Source organism: Quercus lobata, chromosome 10, assembly GCF_001633185.2.
Source record: "Quercus lobata isolate SW786 chromosome 10, ValleyOak3.0 Primary Assembly, whole genome shotgun sequence".
Classification (NCBI taxonomy): Eukaryota; Viridiplantae; Streptophyta; class Magnoliopsida; order Fagales; family Fagaceae; genus Quercus; species Quercus lobata.
In genome coordinates this window covers 19,506,954-19,528,603 of record NC_044913.1, presented here as the reverse complement: position 1 = coordinate 19,528,603, position 21,650 = coordinate 19,506,954, and the positions used below count along the sequence as shown (strand labels likewise).

The window sequence follows — 21,650 nt, the reverse complement described above, 5'->3', positions numbered from 1 at the left end:
CATATTTTCCCTACCTTCACCATTGCTTGGTTTTTCTGATACCAAAGCTGCAAATGAATTACTCTGCACTACACTACCTCTGTTACTACTTGCATTCACAGGAGTACCATTTTGCACTACCTTATGGCTTTTGTTAGGCATATCTTTCTAATGTGATTCACCCCACAAATTCACCTTCCATCTCATTAGCCGTACTTCCCTTGAGAACCCAAACCTTCCTCTCTTTTGTGACAAAGATTTGAAGGATGGCCAAAAGCCTTGCAGTGAGAACATTTGATGGCAACCCATGAGGTTGACTTCCAGTTCTAGAAACTTCCACCCCCATATCCGTAGTCATCTCAGAATCAATATCAACTTCAACAAAAACTCTGGCATATCCAATACGCTTCTGATCCTCAATAACTTCATTTGTATATGATGGTCTGCACATACCACTTGCAATGTAGCTAAAGAAAAATGGATCCTAATATTCTACAGGTAAATGTAAAATCTTAATCCATTAAGGGATCTTAGAAAGAGACATCTTGGAGCCTTGCATTCCTGGAGGCCAGTTTATGAGGAATAACAGCTGATTGAAGATGTACTAGACCTTTCTTATCCAGGATAACATGGATACCAGTGTCCTCAAATATGAACAAATAAAGTCTATTTACACAGCAAGTCTGCACAGAACCAAATGAACTCCATAGCAGACAAAAAAAAAGGAGGCTTAGCCAAAAATTGACCAACAAGACTAGCCTCGCATTTTGCTACTGAAAGCTTAACTACAATTTTCACATTTCCGAAACTCAGGTTTGTTTAGCAATAAGCGAAACTAAGCTCACAGATACAAGCAAAAGCTCTCAAAATCAACAAGATTCTCGCAGACACACTCTTGGCCTTTCCATCTCACGTTTTTTATTTCATAGATATACACTAGCACCGCAAAACCTGGGGCACACAATCGCTTCAAACCTTGGATATCCCAAGGGGCTACCAGTATTTAATAATAATAAAAACAGAGAATAAAAAGTAAGATTGATGGCTGGAATGGAACACATTTTAAAGGCTTTATAGATGTACATGAAAAAAGAAACAACTTGGATTGTTGGATGGTTGATGAAGCATGTAATTAAAGTATATACAAATATATACCCAAAAATATAGACGCGTGCACACACATACACATACTGACTCCCATAATGAGACAAGCAATGCTGGTGCTGATTTCAAGTCTTATATTTTTAGTTTTAGAAAGTTAGTGTGCGCACACATACACATACTGACTTCCGTCATGGGACAAGCAATGCTGGTGCTGATTTCAAGTCTTACATTTTGAGTTTTAGAAAGTTAATCAAACAAAACGAGGAAATAACTGGACAAAAATAAAATATGAAATAATCCTTAAAAAAATAATAAATGACGTAGTATTGAATGAATATCCTCTTTATATACCCTATACACTGCAAAAATTAATTTTGTTTCAATTCAATGCTCACTTTCATCCATTAAAAACAACACTCTTTGTGCATTTAGAACTACAGGAGAACCTTTCTTGGTTTTCTCCACAATCTGCTTGATCAACTGCTTCTCAATTTCATCATCACAATCACTATTTTCATCTTCACTTACACAGACATCATTAAATTCCTTAACCTTGGATGTGTGCCCTCCAAATGCTTCCGTCTTACTGGAAAAAAATTCCATAGATAATGTATCATCATTGATTGCAAGATGTGGTATTGAACCACCTATCCCACCATTTTGATCCCTAAATGCATGTTGATCCAATGGATTGAAGCCCTGTTGATGCTTATTTTCATGGGCTACAAATGATAAATCCTGGTCTTCTGAATCATCCATCTTCATCAACTCTATATAAGCCTCATTGTATGCATCTAGAGCTTCCTCTGAGAGATTCATAACCAGAGGCTGGGCCATAGGATTACATTCATTTGCAATTGAACATTCTTGGGTAAAGGAATATCTCGGTTCATTGCTTGAGAACTCCTTCCAAGAATTCTTATGCCCTGATTCCACGAGTTTTAACTTTCTCTGGCTGTGTTGAAGGGCTGTCTCAAGCTCCTGCACACGTTCTTCAAGTCTAGATTGGATAACCTCATGCAGACGCAAGCTGAGCTCTCTGGGTGAAACAGCATAGGTTCCAGAGTGGGGGGTGGAGGCGTCCCTGGCATCTTGATTTGACTTAGGTTGTGCAGCAGCTTGCCCATGGATCATGTCTTCTCTCAACTCACCTTGAGTAAAATCTGCTACAAAGTCTGGGTCAAGCTGCACATATATCAAGCTCTATTAGCACTTCGAAGCAAACAATTCAACTAGTTTGCCTCGCTAAGGGGGAAAAAAAGAGAGTAGATTCACAGAGAAAAAAGTGATTTGAGCAATATCCATGACATTGATTAATGTTATCTAAGTATGATCCCACCTAAACATGGCTGCTTCCTTCTGTGATAAAAAATTGTTGTTGAAAGGCTGGAATCAACAACATGACCATAATTATAATAAAACTTGATACCTATGTCATTGACACTAGTCTGGCTCAAGCACTATTTATATGCTGTCATGTTGATGGAGTGCTTGAGTAACAGAATAAGTCAAAGAACTACAACTACCTGACTGAATGACCCACTTTCATGTTTTGGACTATTGACAGTGGCAAATGTGACTATCCATAGAGTAGATGAAAGAACAATGTGAGTACTTTTATCCTCTTTATAGGGGGCAAAGGGGGAGGGGCGGCACTCTAGGGTTGAACCCATGGAAGAGGGGGATTTGACTATCCTGTCCTGTACCCTAGTGTTGCCGTTTGATTCTTTTAAAATAAACTTTAACCAAATACACACACACACACACACACACACACATTACAATGGAAAATGAATCTTGAAAAGATCTAAACTGACATTATTTAATGCAGTATTCTTGAAATAAAAAGCTACTTGCTTTCAAAACTACCCTCTTCAATTTACACTCAGGTAAAGCAAATTAAAAAAAGGGTATTGACTTCAAATTAAATAAAGGGTAAGTTAGGAAAGTTATAAAAATTGTCCATTGACTTTTCAAAGTGAACAATATTTTGGAACTTCCCAAAATGGAGTTATGGACAAACAATATGGGACAAAGGTAATACTTGAATTCCATTAGATTGGACAAGATGTGTCTCGGCTTTAAGCAATCTGGAAAGTTTTAATCCTCAACTAACCTGATAAGGGCATTTTTCAGAAAACTAGAAATTCCTAGATACCTTACCAATGAGGGGATCAATCAAAATACTTAAAATTGAATATGGTATATTAAAGTCAAGATAGAAAGTAGGGCGGGTATTTCATTAACATTACTGTACATTTAGTTCAAATAAAGAACTTAGGTGTGGGGGGACTCCTTTAAAAGATGTCTTTCAAGAATTATTCGGTATTGCCAGTAATAAGGAATCTTCTGTGGTAGAGCTTTTATCTTCCTCAGGGGATGGTTTCCATTGGAATGTTAATTTTGTTCGTCCGGTACAAGATTGGGAATTGGAGTTGGTGGTCAACTTTTTGGATTTGATTTATTCTGTCTTGGTGAGAGGGAATGGAATGGATCAATTATGCTGGAAACCTTCTGCCAGTGGGGTTTTCAATTATACAGATAATTTGCGGAAACGCATGGTAGTTGTGTTGGATTGGTGTTGCATGTGCAAGAAGGATGGGGAGTCCATTGATCATTTATTGTTACATTGTCATGTAGCTAGAGAGTTGTGGAATATGGTATTTTCTTTATTTGGGGTTTGCTGGGTTATGCCGTGCCATGTTGTGGATCTTCTTGCAAGTTGGTTGTATAAATGTAGCAGACGTAAGTCCTTGGTGATTTGGAGTATGATTCCCCATTGTATTATTTGGGGAATTTGGCGGGAGAGGAATGCTCGTACTTTTGAAGGATGTGAGAGATCAACTCATGATATGAAGTTGTTTTTTCTCCAAACTTTGCTAGAGTGGACAAATGCTTTGGGTGTTTTTACTTTTAATTCTTTGACTGATTTGTTAGATCATTGTTCTTTCTTTGCTCTATAGTTTTTGCTGTTTTTTGTGCTTTGGTTTTTTGTATTGTTTTCTTTTTTCAATGAAGTTATATTACTTATCAAAAAAATAAAATAAAGAATTTAGATTTAAATTGACATAATGAAGAATTATATAACTTCATAGGCAGAGTTCTATGGCATTTGTCTTTACTAGATTAGATAAAATATCTGACATTATTTGATTTCTTTAAACAAGAAAAAATAATGAATGATACAGCTACACACCTAGTCTAACGTCAATGGTAGAGCACCATTGAATGGTGAGGCTATGTTATCAACCTTTTACTAAGAATTCAAAGATAAAGAGACGGGCTTACCTCAACAATATCAGACAATCTTTTGTCCAAACTACATGCACTGATGTTTAGTCCCAACCTCTCAAGTTCTGCTTCAAGCTCTGCTTCAATTTTACTCATAGTTTCTGAACTCTCCTCTGCCTTCTGATCATATGATTTTTTATCATCATATTTTGTTGAACCATCTAAATGCATTTCAGGGTAAAAAGCATTTAGAGCCCTGTCACAGGAGTTATCACATGTATCCTGAGATTCGTAGTTATCATTAGCCAGTTCTTTCATAGTCATTGAATCTTTCATCTCTAGTTCCTCTTGCAGATCTTGAACCAAGTTCTCAGTCTGCTTCAACACCTCTTTCAGATTGTCTACTTCTCTTTTATTTGTCAAGATAGAAGCTATTATGCCAATAGAAATCCCAAGACAGAAGAGAATCATACTATCTGGTGACCCTGATGAGTGTGAAAGTGTAGGGAAATGACATGAATTTTACTACCATCATAGAAACACAACCAAAGTCATAAATAAAAAGAGTATTGGACACAATTAAAATAATATAGAGAATTGGAAGCAAGAAAGAGAGAAGAACACAAGGGATTGCATGGTTCAGCCAACAGCCTACATCCACAGGATAAAGCCCAATATCTTGGGGCTCTTGAGCCATTACATTACCATAAACCCAATACCTTTAACATTTACCATCATCCTAATTCATTGGAGTCTCAATATACTTCTTTTCTAGCATAGAGATTTCAATCAGATATATTTCCAAGAGCTTTGTAACAGTAAAGGCTGCATATTTTTAAAAGGAATAATGCCACAAGCTTGCTCCATCAGCACACGAAGTGCACCACTAAATGCAAATGAAATCTACCAGTATCCAATATTAATCATAAGTTTGTCAAATCCTTGAAGCAAATGGAGCAATGACATACACAGTGGGCTCTCTAAATTCTACAATCAGTTTCTCATGGGAACTTTTAATGGAAGGGAAGCACAGGAAAGATTGCTGTCTCCACATCTGATGTAGAAACTTCAATTCCAACATCCCAATAAGGATTGTTGTTGTGCTTTGTTGTGAAGGGATTTAAGAATTATTGATGTTAATTAATTTGGAATTTGGGAAAAGAATTAAGGGGGTTGGATGTTTAAATCCAAGATTCTAGAAGAGTAACATCAAAACAGCAAAAGAAGAGGAGGGGGGGGGGGGGGGGGGAGGGAGACAGAGAGAAGGATCAATTCCTTTCTTTTTTCTTTTTTCTCCTTCTAGGCCTGAGAAAAATCTTAGCATTGGTATAAGTCATTCAAAGAAATAGCATTTAGTGAATAAGCTATAAAGAAAAATCAAGGAAATGAAAACCATACCATCTTGTGAATGGATGCGTTTTCCATTCACCAGTTTAATTGAGCTACTCAATCTTCCACTCTGCCCCTTTCTTGTCTTTTTCATCTTCTTGGTGAACTCTAGTGGAGGAATGCCATACACATTTTCATTCTTTCCCAAGTAGGCTTCGTTATGCCCCTTGTTCTCCTTAAATCCACTTTGTGTACTGAAAGAATGACCATATGCTCTGTTGAGTATTCGGCTTCCATCGGAAACAAATAATGGCCTCATAGTTGGTGTAGATGCCGATGGAAGGAAACTAAATACATAGTCTTCCAATTCAGCGTGTACCTTGTATAGCTGAGCCATAAGACAACTTTCCAGGGAAGATACGGGTTTGATAAATTGCCTATTTGAACATTTAGTTCGAAGAGAGCTTCTATTCCTTGAAGGACCATGAAAAGAACCCAAAGGGCTAGTTAAATATTCATAGTTATCACTGATATCACCACTTAGCCTATTTCCAGCCTCATGCTCTAAAACATTTTCATTTGTTGAGCATCCTGGTGGTAAGCTGGATACATAAAGTAAATTGCGATCTTCATATTCTCCTGTGCACCCCAGCTTTTCACCATCAAACCCACTAGTGGAAGCCACTTCTACTGCTGAAGCACTATCAACTTGGTACATATCTGAATGCCTCTCATTAGAAACCCTTTTACTATCAGTAGAGACATCATCTGCTAGTTTCTGTCTTCGTGCCAATCGGTGGAAGGAACGACCTGGGGAGTCGGGTTTCCCACAATTAGAATCCCCAGATGATAACTCGGGTAAGCTAAACCTGTTCCATTTTGAAATATTTTGCCAATACTTAGCTAAATATCCAGCACCAGCAGCAACTGCAACCACCCAGAAATCCATTTCCTCTCTCTCCCTTCGACAGTAAAAACACTACCCGAATTCCACAACAGAAAATTTTCTCTTTGTTTTAATTCTCAGCATAAAAAGCCCAAATACAGCAATTTCCATGAATCCAAAATCGAGGAAATAAAATTTCCAGAACCTAAGAATCAAAAAAGCTCTAACTCTGCAGGGGAAAATTTGGTTACAGAGTGTAAACTTAAAACCACATCCACAGAAATAAAACCACCATCCCAATTCCAGGAAACAAATCTTCTTGTGACTCAATTTTCAGCATCAAAGCTGAGAATGTACCGAAATAACTTCTCTCTTGTTTTGAGTAGTAATCAATTGCAGAAATAAATATCTTAAACCCCAGAATGCGAAAGCAATCAAAAAACAACCATGTCAACAACTACTACAACAACAAAATGTAGGGAACCTTTCTGTGAACAGATATCAAAATTCCAAATAAGACCATCAATTTATAAACTCCAATTTCACAAACAACAACACCCTAAATAAAAGGCCCGTTTGTGAACACAAATCAAGAACCTAAACTATACCCAATTAAGAGCAACCTAAGTACTTGCAAACCCATCAAAGAATGAACCCCCATTTCCTCATAAAACTCCTTCACATATCATAGAACAGCAACAATCCCAAAAGAAAGTAAAGGGTACCAAAAAAATCCAAGCTATACCCTTTCGAGAACAGCCTCTTTGCTCCAAAACCCATCAATGGAATGAACCCATTTGGCCAAATACCAACACAACATAGACGAAGAAGCTGATGAACTGTGTGTAAAAGAGAACAAGGCTCAGTGCTTTGTTTCTGACATTCGAAATAAATTTTAGAAAAGAAAAAGCTTACTTTTTAAGAATCCTGGGAGTTGTGTGAAGCAAAATCTAACAGAGGTAACTTTCTAGGAATAGCCGAATAGGACGATGATGTTGTAGAATCTTTGCTGATTAGATTCCTCCAGAGAATAAGACCCGTAACTCCGTTATCTTCACCCACAAAGCTCTGACTATAATTTTGTTTTTGCAAATTGAAAATAAATTAATAAATACAGCATTTTACAATTTCTGTTTATCAGGAATTTTTTGTTGAGATAAAAGGTGGTTTTTTATTTTTTATTTTACATCATATTGTAGAAAAGAAAAAAAAAAATGTCGCTCTACAGTCTACACATTCAGATCTTTTCTTTTTTTAAGAAGAAAACTGTAAACTATATTAAGAAACGGAAGCCAAGTCGGCAAAAAAAAGAATTGTGTGATAAGACATTTTTCATTCATATTGGGAAAATCTCCTAGAGCATCCGTAGCAGTTGTTTCAAAAATTATGTAATTTTACCACATCAAATGCCTACTTTATTATTTTATTACATCATTTTATAACATCTCATTTATCAGATGTTTTATAATTCAATTATATACATTAAAATAATATTTACTACATATTAAAATAATATTTATTACTTATCAACACAATAAACAAACAATAAATAATATATCACACATCTTCCGTACCGTGACAAATTTGTCACGATACTGTTCAATGTTGCAAAAAAAAAAACCATATCCCACATCTACTAAATGGGCTCAAATTGGGTTTGGTGTGGGATATGTGCCAAATATTTAACATTTGACACATATCCCACATCTACTGTGGGTGCTCTTATGCTATTACACATTCTTGGTATGATAGTTATTCTAGAAATATAAGTAGGGATAAGCGTCAGGATTCAAGTTTGTAGGAGGGAATTTCGCACACATATACAATTATATTAAACTATAGTAAAATTTTTATCTTGTATTAAAAAAAAAAAAAAAAAAAGTAAACCTCCTATTAAAAAATTTCCAAATTTTTTCTCAAAAAAAAAGTTCAAATTTAATATATATTGCAAAATAAGACATTGCCAAATTGGTCCGTTAATCACCTAAATTATCAATCTGTCATTTTTTTTACTTGTAATTAAAAAGATATTTTCTAGTAATTGTTTGGTTTATTATAATCAAGAAAAGATTTTACTTTGTCTTTCAATGATTATGTAAAGCCAATTTACACATTTAAATTATTAAATAAAAAAAACTATTTTACACATGATCTATATAAATCAATGGGCTACAAAATGGAGAATTATCCAAACACGAATTATTTGTAGGGAGGCTCACATTGGGACTTGGTTTAGGTCCAGTGCATCCAGTACACTGGACTCAATCAGATGGTGACATGTGTTTAAAAGTAAACACATGTAATCATCTCAACGAATCCAGTATTATTGAACACTGGACTTAAACCTAACCCCTCACATTGATGAGAAACGATGACAAGACAATTATTGTATTCTCTCCCTTATGATTCTATGCTTTTTATTTGATTTTTGTTAACGAGTGCTTTACTACTTGTTTTCAAATATATATATATATATATATATTTAAAACTTAAATTTTATTTTTTTTGAGATTGTACTTAAAAAAATTTAAATTCACATTGTCCACAAATCATATTACATAATATCATATATTATATAATAAAAGTTGAGTCCTAAAGTTTTGGTTGTACTTGTACCAAATGTCTATTTATTTATGGTTCAAGTGACTAAACTCTAGTTTTCACCTAGTGATTACCCTTTTTCTTTCTTAAAAAAAAAAATGACTACCTTTTTCAAAAATTTAAATAAATTACATAATTTTCCTATAGTTTGGTTAATTTTAAATTAATTTAAATTCATACCATCAAGGCATCAACAAATCTCTATTAGTAAAAGTAACAAAGATTCACATAATTGTGTATATAAATATAAATGCATGAGTGGTTATTTAAACTTATCTTTTTAAAAAATCTCTAACTCTATTGTCAAAATTTAAAAAGTACTTCTTTGATTAAAATTTTACTACTAAGAGTTTGTAGAAATTTAAAACAATTTTCATGATTTATTTTATATTATTTTAATAATTTATTATATATATATATAAATATAAAATAAAAATTGGGTCCTATACATCATATTGACACTATATGATTTAATGTAAGTATTAAAAGTTATATGACATAATTTTGCTATGTGACTCAATATAAGAAAATTGAAACTAATAGCCTAGATGGTTTTTAGTGAAATTCTATTACCCAAAATTTGTTTTAAATTAAATAAAAAATGATTAAAATGCAATTATTAAATTAAAATGAGTTTCATTCATTTTAAATTATTGTATAACCAATTGTTAATATTTGATTTTTGATAAGAATTTGGACTTATCATGTGTGTTTGTTATGCAATTTATAAGGTCTGTTCTTTTTTTTCTTTTTCTTTTTAATTATTTGTTATCATTGAATTTTTATTGCAGTATATTGTTATTTAGTTTACATATAATTTTTGTTAGGCGGTGTATCACGTGGACATAAATTAATATTAGTTATAAAAATATACATATAATCAAAATACATTTGTGCATGCAAGCCAATCAACTAGTGATAGATATCTTCCCCTCAAAAAAAAAAAAAAAAACCTAGTGATAGATATATTCTCACTTTTGAAAAAAGGTTCTTAGTTTTATTGGCATGCGTTATGACAAAACAACACTTCTTTTTAAACTCCCTAACTGGTTCTTAGTTTCTATAACTATTTCTCTATCTTAAAAATAAAAAATAAAAAAATTTACTTTTACTTTTATTTTTACTTGAGTTATTATGTGATATTTATTGAGACTGTGAGTCTAACATTTATTAAGTTTTAATGAAATTTACTAACAAAATGCTCGATAAAGCCAGGAAATAATAAAATTTAAGTAGGATTTTGTAAATGACAATTAGGAAAAAAAAAATTACCACAAAGAACAACATCTAATACTATATACAAAAGCAAAACCTTTTCCCTGCAATTAAAGCAATGCTGCCACATAGGAAAACAGATCCATCTAACTTTCACCCACATTCACAATTAAAAAGCGATACCACCGCGCACCTTTGGTGCAGTGGTCACTTCACAAGTATAAATGCTTGTGGGGTGTGAGGGGCAAGGGCTGGCTAGAGTAGAAATTCTATCTTGTAAAAAAAAAAAAAGGATAAACTATACTATTTTACAATGTTAAAACACCATTTGATAGCCTCCCCATATAAAAAGAAAACCAATCGCTTCAAAAAATTAAACATTAAACCCATTCAAACAGAAAGTGGAGAGAGAGATCCGGTCAAGCATAGAAGGTGGAGAGAGAGAGAGAAAAAATATGAGAAAACAGTCATGCCTCTACCTCCATTAGATCCCGTACCCTCCACCGGTATAGTTTCTATTTTTTGGTTCTTTAAATTTGGGGTCAAATATGATTTTGATCTAGATATTTTGGTTAAATTGGATTTATTATAATGGTCAGAATATTTATTCTTTTTCTCCATGGTTTAAAGAGAGTAAGACGCAAAAGTAATTTTTTTTAGGTGGTTCTTTGGTGAGTTTTTCAATGGAACAGCTCAATTTTAAAGGTTGTACTTGATGACATCTATTCTTATGTCTTTCACTTCTTCTTGCTTGACATTTCTTGATGTCCCAAGGAGATATGACATGTGATATTCATCTCCTTAATTGTTGTATTTATCAAATTATTCAAAAAAATATAATTGAAGTCATGTCAACCATATAACAAATACTTTTAAAAAAACTTTATGATTTATTATACTATTTGCCAATGGTCACCTTAACATATCTTTTATTAATTCTTAAGGGGTATCACAAATATCATTTTTGGACTTTTAACATAATTGGGTAAAATCATGTGCACATCACATGATTAAATCTATTTAACTTTAATATTTTATCCTAATTTTTTTTAATGATTTATTACAAATATAAAGTTATGGGGCATAATTGTTTAAGTCAAAAGTTTAAGGGCTAAAGTGACACTCACATCAAAATCCGAGGATGAATAATATTTTAAAAAAACTTTTTTTTTCTTGTTTACCAAGAAATCTTTATTTGACTACTAATCCAACTTGAAAGTCTTTTTCTTTAATAAATAATCTTATATTTATATGCATCTAACCTATTTGTTAAGTACTTCAGGGGGAAAAAAAAAACCTTATTTGTTAAATATTTCATGGTATATATCTTATTAAAACAGAGTATTTCATACTATATAAAATGACATACTGGTAGAGTTGTTGTTGTTTTTGTTGTTTATTTTTTAATGAATTAATTAATTGGCTTTGGATAAATGATGTTGGTGGGGATTAAAACCTAACCTACACCCACCAAAACCGTTGGATCACTTTATAAAAAGAAATATAAGAATTTCTTTATGTCACATATGACTTTTGGGTTGCTTTTGAATTGCATTTGTATGACTGGACATAATATCTCTTGAGGCCTTGACAACAAGAAAAAACCAACAATGCTATGATTTAATTGGACCAACTAATAACCTCCTCACCCAACTCTCCATCACACGTCACATTCGATTTGAGTAGGCTGTCACTTCTTTTGGGGGTAGGGTTTTGGAAATCTTGACAACCTCTTCCATCTTCCTATAGCTGAAAATATGATGGGTGCTTTTTAACTCGCACTTTTACTTGAAGCTATCCATTCATCATGGAAGAAAATTTTTATACTACCCTTTTTTTTTATATATAATAATTTTTATTAGGGGGTGTCAACCGAAAAGTGATACCGAATCTCGACCAAATATATGTTGTGGCCTAATTGTCGATTTATTGGTTGATGAATGGGTTTATGCCATAAATATTGGGTGAAAGAGGTAGGAGACTATCTAACCGATTATCTTAACATATATATGTTTCTTCAAAAAATCTCTTATCAATGAAAAACCGTAGTTGGTCATAGGAGGCCGCAATCTTCACCCAAAAAAAACCTAAATTTGACCATGAGATTGAGAGGCTGTGATTTTGCCCCCAAAAAAAAAGCATAAATGACCATGGGAGGTTGCAATTTTTTCCTAAGATTGTCGTCTCTCTCCTTCCCTAACCATCGGTTGTTGCTTGCTCCCCACCTTCAATGCACCATTATTGGGCTTTAATTTTTTTTTTTTTTAAAAAAAAAATTACAAATCCCACCCTTTAATTTTGACTTATTGTCAATTCCAATTCTCTGTTTTTTTTTTTTTTTTTTTCAATCCTTTAATTTTAATATGTTTTAATCTAGTCATTTATTTTAGTTTCATTCAATCTCACTGTTAATTTTAGTATTTTTCACTTTCCAAAATAACGGTTAGTTTGTTAGACTGAATTGTGAATATTAACATTCAAAACGAATAAAAATTTAATTAAAGAATACTATGAAAAATATAAAATGATTAAAAAATATAGATTAAAGTATAATATATATATATATATATTTATATTTATATTTATTTATTTATTTACTATTTATTTTCTTAGGAAATTGGGAGGTCTTATGGAGAATGTAGTTATGGTTGGTTGCCCATTTCAAGATGTTAGGCAACCTCTAGAGATTGAGCCAAACAGCATCTATACCTGTGAAATGACACATGAAAGATACTTGGATCTAATTGCTTTCTTAAATATTGATCAATTCACATGCATGAATGGTGGACCAACTACACAACTTAGAGAAATGCCTACTGGCTACTGGGAAGTTGAGTATAAATGAAAACAATAGTTAGGAAAATTATTGCACTAAAGTTCTGAAGATTCTTTTGAGAGAGAAATTCTGTAAATACTTGATATAGATTTCACTTGAGCGCGACATTTTTAGTTTTCTATAATTAACTGGCTTTGTTAATGATTTTTTTCAAACAGTTTTTACATCAACTGGAGAGGAGAAAATTAAATCGTGATGCTCCTAATAAGGGAGACCAGACAAAACCATTAAACTACAAGACTGTTAATGACCTTGTCAATGATTCTAAATGTAATATTCGTACTTAACTTATGATTTCCTTATCTTGCCTAAAACATGGGAGAAAATAAATAATAAAAAAGATATGGTTTTTGCAGTAATATATCAGGCCTTATAAACATCTATCCTTTATTTTTCCTGAACCGCGTGTCATAGAAGCAACAAGCAAAGAAATTTAAAAGGAAAGTAATCGCCATAAATTTCAACAATAAGGTTATTACCAACAATAAAAAATTTCTGAAGGAAAAGAACATAATCACCATAAAATCCTGCATGTCCAAATTTTGAAGTTGCATGATAGTTTCCATTATTAAGGGGACTCAATGGTTCCAAGTTCCAACTCTTATTGTTCAGTGACAATATATTTACTCATCTTTTGTCCATTTATTCTGTAACAAGAGGTGAGTAGGTAAAATATACTTGCTGTTTTGGTAGAAAGGTAAAAGTAATTTCAAAGACCTAGAAACTATGTCCTAGGGTGTTGCTGGCAGAATCAATTGATCTCTCAATTTTTTGTCTGATTGACTAACATTGATGTATCAGGTAATACATCATGATAAGAAGCTTTTTATAGTTCCTTGAAGAACAAACTTTTTCCAAAGCCATCATGGGCTTCCAGTTAGCAAGCTTTCTCAAACCAAAACAGGCACATGTAAAATCAATGATCCTTGTAATGGAAAGACAGGAAGCCAGATATAGGAATATGTATCACTAACTATTCAATAAAATTAAAGATCCAATAAAATTGCTGAATATGTATCACTAACTATTCATGATTCTTTGTACAAAGATTGTAAAGCCATCACACAGCTTCGTCAAGAATAACAACAATGTGAAAATAACAAAACACCAAAATTGATCTATCTACAAAAGGCTTAAACAATAGTAATCATGTAATGGTAATTAATCCCTAGTAAAAGCATAAAGTTATTGTTCAAATGGGTTGATTGCTCAATGTTTACAGCTGAAGTTGCAGTAATTATACAACATTTGGGGTTTGAATTCTCTATAACTCACATCCCAGCTTGTGGAAAGAACCAAGATCCAAATATATACCTGTCATGCCAAGTACTTAAACATGCTTGGGTTGTCTTGGTCCCTCTCCAGATAATCACGAGTGATAAGATCTTCAATTTGCCTTTTGATTAATTTAATATCAGGCTGCACATTCCAAGTTCATCCATGATCAGATTGTAAAGGAGGAGTTATTAGAGAAATAATATATCAGAAAAGAAGAATACAGGCTATACTCCCTAAAATTACTCAATCCATATCTTTTTTATTTTTTTATTTTAACTTTAGATAAAAAGCAAAGCTGCACAAGAATTTCAAATTGCTACAACATAAAATGGGCTGTAATTATTCAAGACAGTTAACCAGGAACACTAACTACCTAAATTGTTAGTATTATATGCTTAAAGTCTTAATGGTTGGCCTCTCAAATTCATAAAAGAAATTCATCTATTGATTTCAACTGCAGTTAAATTAAAGCTAATCGAAGACTGTTTAATTTTTAATTTTTTATTTATTTTTCAATATCACATATGAAGAAGTATATGCTGTACCTTGAACATGTTGCTCAACTGCTCCACACACTCAATGACCAACTTTTGGAGCTCCAAAACTTTCCGACTTTTCATGATGCGGACTATTGCAGCATCAATAGTGTAGCGTCTGTCCTTGTCAACTTCTTCAATTACCTTCTTCCTTTCATCCACCGGTGGGACAGGAATCTTCATTGAGCAATATAAGAAAAAAAAATCATCTTTAATATAAAAAAGAACAATGGAAACCAAAAGAAAGCAAAAAAGGCAAGGGTGAATAGAAGTTATAAGTTAAATTTAAGGATTCTAAAACAATCTGAGACCTTAATCCTCCTCATTTTGTCAGTGAACTTGTAGTTGAACTCGAAGTTGTCAGTTGGAGAGATAGTTTTTGTGTTTGGCTCCTTTTTAAGGATCTTATATTTGGCGCATGACAGTGAATGAAGCAATCTAACCAAGTCATCATCAGTCAAGTTCAACTGAGTTCTGATTTCTGAAAAGCTCAATCTATCCGAAGAGTTAAATAGCAACAGCGCTGCAGCCTGTTAAATTCCATATTTTTAAAGTCATTAATCTCATTCCAATAATAAGGTTTCCAACATCCCCTTGTCCTCTTTTCCAAATAAAGTATGAAGGTTGCAGAGTGTAGATTACCTGATAGGTTGACACTATCAGTTCAATAGTTTTTGTCTCAAACTTTGCATTAATGTTGCAAGTTCCCAATGAATAGATCCATGTAAGTCTTCTGTGTTTTGTTTGTGTGTCATAGAAATCTTTAAAAACCTGGACACACTTTGCCTGAACCAAAAAATATGCAAACAGATTAAAACATTAGGCAACACCTTTCTCTTTCCTGAAAAATCACACCGGTACTGAAAAGTCAATGTTTGACTAGAGAAGTGGACATTACCATCTCCGTGGGGAGACTGAGATTAAAGGATTTATAAGTTGGCCAGAATCCACTAGTAAGAACTGTGACACTAAAATCAATCCCAGGATTTGCATTTGAGTTACTGCAAAGATATTCCACTAATTTGGTCTGATATTCCCGTGCCAATATTATATCGGTGACCTGGAAGAATAAAAAGATGCTAAGCATACTCTTAATTAACACAAAATATATGCACATATAGAAAATTTAAGCTCAATAACCTAGGCCAACTAACCATCCCCTCCATCTTTGATGTAAACAGTCCACCAAACTGCTGCTTCAGCTTGGACAGAATACTCTTTTCATGGTCCTCATTAGCACCCCGTTCAAAAAGTAGACGGCGAGCTAGCTTCTTCCTGCCAACAGTCAGAAGAAACAAGTATGGGTGCCAACTTGTAAATATAAAATAATAAATTCTATTTCAAACAACAAAGAAAATGAAACATGAAACAAGATGAATACCTACTATAAGATTTAGATTTATACCTGTAGAATTCTGCAAAAATGTCTTTATCATAAATAAATGCAAGCAGCTTAACTACCTGCAGAAATCAATTATGCAGTTTAATTCCAATGCCAGGAATATTCAAAGGAAATCAGGTAGAAAAAAATACATCTATTTATTGGAATTGAGACAATTCTTTCCTTGCTGTTACCAACATAAGATTTATTGGAGATAATGAGATAGATTGAACCAAATGCTTGTGCATCACCTCTCAGGAAGTGACATATTCTTAAAGCATAAAACCTATGTTCTATATTCTAATTCAACATCATTTTTTTTATCAGGAAAATTCTAATAAGCAAACCTTCTCAAGTTTTTCTTCAATGTCCTCATCACTCTCATTTCCACCCTTGTGGAGGATGTTATCACAGGATGCAGCCAGTAGTTCAGCACTTGATCTGCCAGCAACAGCTTTATTGCAGAATACCTCAAAAGCCTCTTTCAGGGCCTGTTGAACCAAAGAAAAGGGGAGTTTAGACAAAAAAAAGATAGAACAAGGTTTAAACATACAATATTCTCCAATACAAACCTTGTTAAACAAAGTGTGGTTTGAGAACAAATCTTTCACTTGTGCCACGTTCTTGTCAAGAAGCTTGGTTATTTTTCTGATAAGGACCTGAAGACCACACAACTACATCATGCTCCTTAACCTTCTTCAATATTCCAAAAAAACTGATCATGCAGATTAAAAAATTTACCTGTTCCTGCACCCCAACTTTACTTGCATCCTGGAACATTGTTTTTAGCAATTAGCATCATTGTCAACAATTAGAAACAAAGATTGTTAGATCACTGCATGTTTAGTTTACTAATGGACCTATGCTGAAAGAATATAGAGTTGACCAATGCATACATAACCTAGAAATCCCTTCACATACTGGAAATCTCTTCTTTCCACAACCTCCTTTGGTGAAGCATTAATTATCTTATGTCTTCACAAGCAAAAAAGAAGAAGCAAGTTTACTTTATGAATTAAATCTTCCTCAAATCTAGACAACTAAAGTTACCAGTGAGCAATATTCATAATTTCAACCACAGAGCTATCATTGGCCTCCAGCATTTCTATCTAAATACAAGGTGTCACTGCAATTTACTAGTCAAATTTTGATAGGCATTAAAAATGGAAATAGGAAAAGAAAAAATAAGAAAACAAATTATGGCATTATCACTAAGCATAAGACTAATATACACTTCTATGATTAAGGGTAACACTACTAGTCTAAAGTGTAAGATGGATATGTCTACCATTTGTAACAGAATCACATGCAGTGCAACAGATATTGTGGCTTTATTATCACATAGAATTACTGCTAAGTTGAACTAAAATTCATACATATCATGCATCTGAACTGAAGATACATAAGCTTGTTTTATTGACGCGCTTTTGTTCCACTTAAAACAAAATTGGCTGCAATCATGTGCATAAAAGCAATTTATGCACAATGTCATAGCATAATTTAGAGGACAGGAATATTAAACATGTGCCAGCTTTACACACACAAAAAAAAAATAAAAAACTCAACCTGATTTGTTGCTGCATCTTCAGCCTCTTTGACCAAAGCAGTACCTTCACCAGTAATATGCTGCCACACAAGAACCCTCAACAGTATCAGTAATGTTTAAAAAGAACATGTGAAAGAGGCTCATCTCAGTCTCAAAATGAATCTAAGCACAGAAGCAGCCACCTCTTTGTATATAGAAGCAATATTTTCCAAGCCTTGAGGTATTTCATGGTAAAGTCTATACATTCTGGAAAGATCCTCTACCTAAAAGCAACATATCCAAAGAAGAGAACATTTTTAAGCATCTAGGAAGTGAAAAAGGTTAGAGAAAATTTTTTAAATGATGAGAAAGAAAGCTAGACAAGAAAATACCTTCTCTTCTCTAAGCAATGCACAAAATCCAGAACACTCCTTCTCAAGCAGTTGCTTTGATTTGACCATCAACAACTCATGTTGCACTTTCTACAGACAAATTATATAGATGTGAATAAAATGAACTTGAAAGCACTGACAATCTCCCCAAGAACATATAATCTTAATTAACGTTGCATTCATAAGTCTGAAATTACTGATCAAAACTCTTATGCCGCTGAATTTTTCTTTCCACGTCCCTTAACACAGATGGCTAACAGAGAAAGAGACTTACAACAGAGAAGTAAGTACACCATCATGATGATATTTTACCACGTCTATATAATATATGCAAGGTCGAATCCTCAGATAGGTAGTTATTCAAATATTTTTTGTGCATCAGTGTGCAATGAGGTACTTTTCTCTCCACAAGTAGAAGTTGTTTTCTCAAATTTAACATATTAATAATCAATTACATTAATTTTTAAAAGAAGATAATCCATTAATTTTTTGAGCTTTAATTAGTGCTGAGAATCAAGGAATATCAGATGTATGGGTCTCTCTCTCTTGGAAAAAAAGAGGGAGAGGGGGAAGGGGGTTTAAGTGATGTAAAACCATAACTTCAAGGAAAACAAATGAAAGAGGTGGTGTTTAAGGATTTACTATGATAAATAAATACCCCCCCCCCCCCCCCCCAAAAAAAAAAGATGCATTAGAAAAAAAAAATTTTAATATATTAACTAACCTCCACCAACTTCTTCTCAGTGCTTGGATGCATGTAATGAGAAACTCTATCCCTCTCCCTTTTCAAGCATTCCTCAGCCTGTGCAAATTTATAATAGGTTTTAGATCAAAGAGATTAAACCAAAAAAAAAAGATCTTTATAATTCAGGAATATTATGTTCAGATACACTTGCCTTTAACATATAATCTGGACAAGAATCCTCCACAATCCACTTTGATGCCTTACGAGAATAGTATTCACTAGTATCCTGAAGCATGAGTGCTTCAAAATCCATTTCATAACAATTTATACATTCAGATCCAATTTCTATAAAGAAATCTGAAACATTCTTCAACAGTCCTCGGTCAATTTGCTGTCCTTCACGTTCTTTATTTATCTGATCAACAGGTATTGGTTATTCAACTTTTAATAATAACAAAGAGTAGAACCTCATTAGTTTATAAGGCAGTATACTTACCAGAGTAATTACAACATCTATGGCATTTCTACCCACCTCCAGATAAACCTGAGATTAAGTAAAATAGGTACACCAGAATGATTAAAATGTATTTGAAGCAGAGGAAGAGGAAAGATACTTGAAAAAAATAATTAAAGGTGATGAATCAAGAACTCATAACAAACCAGATTGCGGAAGCGCGTAACTCCAAGTTCCTCAAGTGAAGAAAAATCTAGTTTTTTAACTAGGTAGGAACGAGAAAGATATTCGAAGAAACGTGACAGCCATCTAATCATTACTTTGTGGTTAACCCATCTTTTCACAAGTTCCATAAGCATAATCTCACCATGCTTCTCTTTTATAGATGGTAATACCTTCAAAGGATCCCAAAAGATAATTAGATAAGCAAAGGAAAACAAATAAAGAGTAGTGTTAGTACAAAGATACATTGAGAAATTATTTATGCAAGGTTCTAGCAGAAGCATTAAAATAAAATTAAAAAAGGGAATCTTAAAAATAAGGCCATAGAAAGAATTAATCCAACATGTAAAATTAAAATGACATATCAATTCTGATTCCAAGCACACAATTAAGAGTTTCTCAACAGTATAAATGGCCTTATGAAGAGTATTAAAAACTTCAGGAAGCATCATGGTCAGAAATTTCTTATTTTCCAAGATTCTTATCCCACAAACAAGGTATAGTAACAACCACAACAGGGAATATGCAAGTCATAGAAATTGGCATCTACATTTTCTTATGATAAAATATGACCAGGCAAGTTAATGACCTACACATCTACATTATCTTATGATAAAATATGAATCAAAATATGAACAGAAGAGAATGCCATTATTCCTTACCTTGGAAATTATGTATTCCTCAAACACCTCCTGGTACTTTTTATAGACCTTCTCAGAATTATCAGGACGGGGATGTTGATTGCACATGTTGTAAACAGTTCTGCAATTGAAATTAAGGAAATATCACTCACACATGCTGACAAAAACCCGTGATTTTGTGACTAAAAAATTCAATACATATTAATTCAATGCAAAAAAAAAAAAAAAAAAGAATACGTGTAGAGCATCATAGATTCTGCTATTGTGAAAGATGGCTCTGACAGTCCTTCAAGAATCCTAATAAGCTTTAATATCCCATTGTTTTTCATATATTCCCATCCTTCCTCAACGGTAAAAGTCTTTGCCACCATTGTTGTAAAGGAAAATATCAGCTCTTCAAACACAAATCTGTAGGAAAAAAAAAAAAAAACCATCACAACCTTGTTTATTTGTGTGCATGTAGAGTGCAAAAGACTGATCTTGCTGAAAAAAAATTGAACTTGACAAATCAACAAACAGTGTGTATGTATGCATGCATGATGCATGAATTTTTTTACACTTTTGCAACAAGTTTTAAGAGGTATAGATCATGTATATTCTTCCATAGAACCAATACAGAACATGAACAAAGTATGATAAATTGAACAAAGAAGAAAACCCAGAAAATTAAAGTACCAGTTCAATTAATTGGTAGCAAAACCAAGTGTAGGTTTGTGAGAAAGTAGGAGCATTGAAGTACTCGTATTATTGTAGACTGATTATTATATATATACCTTAACGTTTTTTTAAAGGCGGTTCCCAAGTTTCAAGTTTGGGAGAGAATTCTTCGCCGACTCGGATTAGATTTATTTATTCATTCAATAAATATAGGACTGCCAAAAATATTCAATAAAATATAAATACAATTCAGAAAAGAAAAAAAAAAAAAAATCCTCTATATATATATATATCAGCTATCTTACTCTTTATAGTCTTTGTTCTCTGTTTATTGCCTGCTAAGTTTCTTCCTTCTTCTTCTTCTCCCATTTTTTTTTTTTTTTTTTTCAATTTCACTACAGCCTTACTGCATCACTGTTTGATAATTGTCGGCTTAGTTTTTTTGGGCACACTTTGCCTGCAAGGTTTTTTTTTTTAATTTTTTTTTTTTTAATATAGGGACCAGCTACGATCCTGGTGTTGCGTATGATAATTATTTTTATAGTGGTTTTATTAAATTTTTTTATATAATTTAAACTAATTTAATAAGGAGTAATGTATTTTGTAATTATATTTTTATTTATTATAATAATAATCATAAATGTAATATAGGAACAATCTTAAATCATAAATTTAATAATTTTTGTTGTACTAAACTG

At 32.9% G+C, this 21,650-nt stretch overlaps 2 protein-coding genes across 4 annotated transcripts; both read right to left on the bottom strand.

Moving 5' to 3' along the window:
• Positions 1-1,329: 1,329 nt before the first annotated feature.
• On the bottom strand, positions 1,330-7,676 carry LOC115963336. Of its 2 annotated transcripts, XM_031082303.1 has the most exons (4): positions 7,445-7,676; positions 5,713-7,368; positions 4,372-4,799; positions 1,330-2,268 (listed from the first exon to the last, which is right to left on the bottom strand). In XM_031082303.1, the coding sequence occupies exons 2-4, from the start codon at positions 6,590-6,592 to the stop codon at positions 1,468-1,470; spliced, it is 2,109 nt and encodes a 702-aa protein (XP_030938163.1). In that variant the 5' UTR covers positions 6,593-7,368; positions 7,445-7,676; the 3' UTR covers positions 1,330-1,467. The 2 variants fall into 2 exon arrangements, with proteins under 2 accessions (XP_030938163.1, XP_030938162.1); XM_031082302.1 differs by having other exon boundaries at positions 5,713-7,676.
• Positions 7,677-14,314: 6,638 nt separating this feature from the next.
• On the bottom strand, positions 14,315-21,339 carry LOC115963929 (cullin-1-like). Of its 2 annotated transcripts, XM_031083174.1 has the most exons (20): positions 21,258-21,339; positions 20,533-20,703; positions 20,317-20,416; positions 19,639-19,827; positions 19,475-19,522; positions 19,190-19,393; positions 19,018-19,095; positions 18,294-18,383; positions 18,105-18,185; positions 17,943-18,002; positions 17,118-17,147; positions 16,949-17,035; positions 16,724-16,867; positions 16,401-16,456; positions 16,150-16,270; positions 15,894-16,055; positions 15,638-15,781; positions 15,307-15,525; positions 15,005-15,172; positions 14,315-14,600 (listed from the first exon to the last, which is right to left on the bottom strand). In XM_031083174.1, the coding sequence occupies exons 2-20, from the start codon at positions 20,664-20,666 to the stop codon at positions 14,499-14,501; spliced, it is 2,217 nt and encodes a 738-aa protein (XP_030939034.1). In that variant the 5' UTR covers positions 20,667-20,703; positions 21,258-21,339; the 3' UTR covers positions 14,315-14,498. The 2 variants fall into 2 exon arrangements, with proteins under 2 accessions (XP_030939034.1, XP_030939033.1); XM_031083173.1 differs by lacking the exon at positions 21,258-21,339 and having other exon boundaries at positions 20,533-20,813.
• Positions 21,340-21,650: the final 311 nt, after the last annotated feature.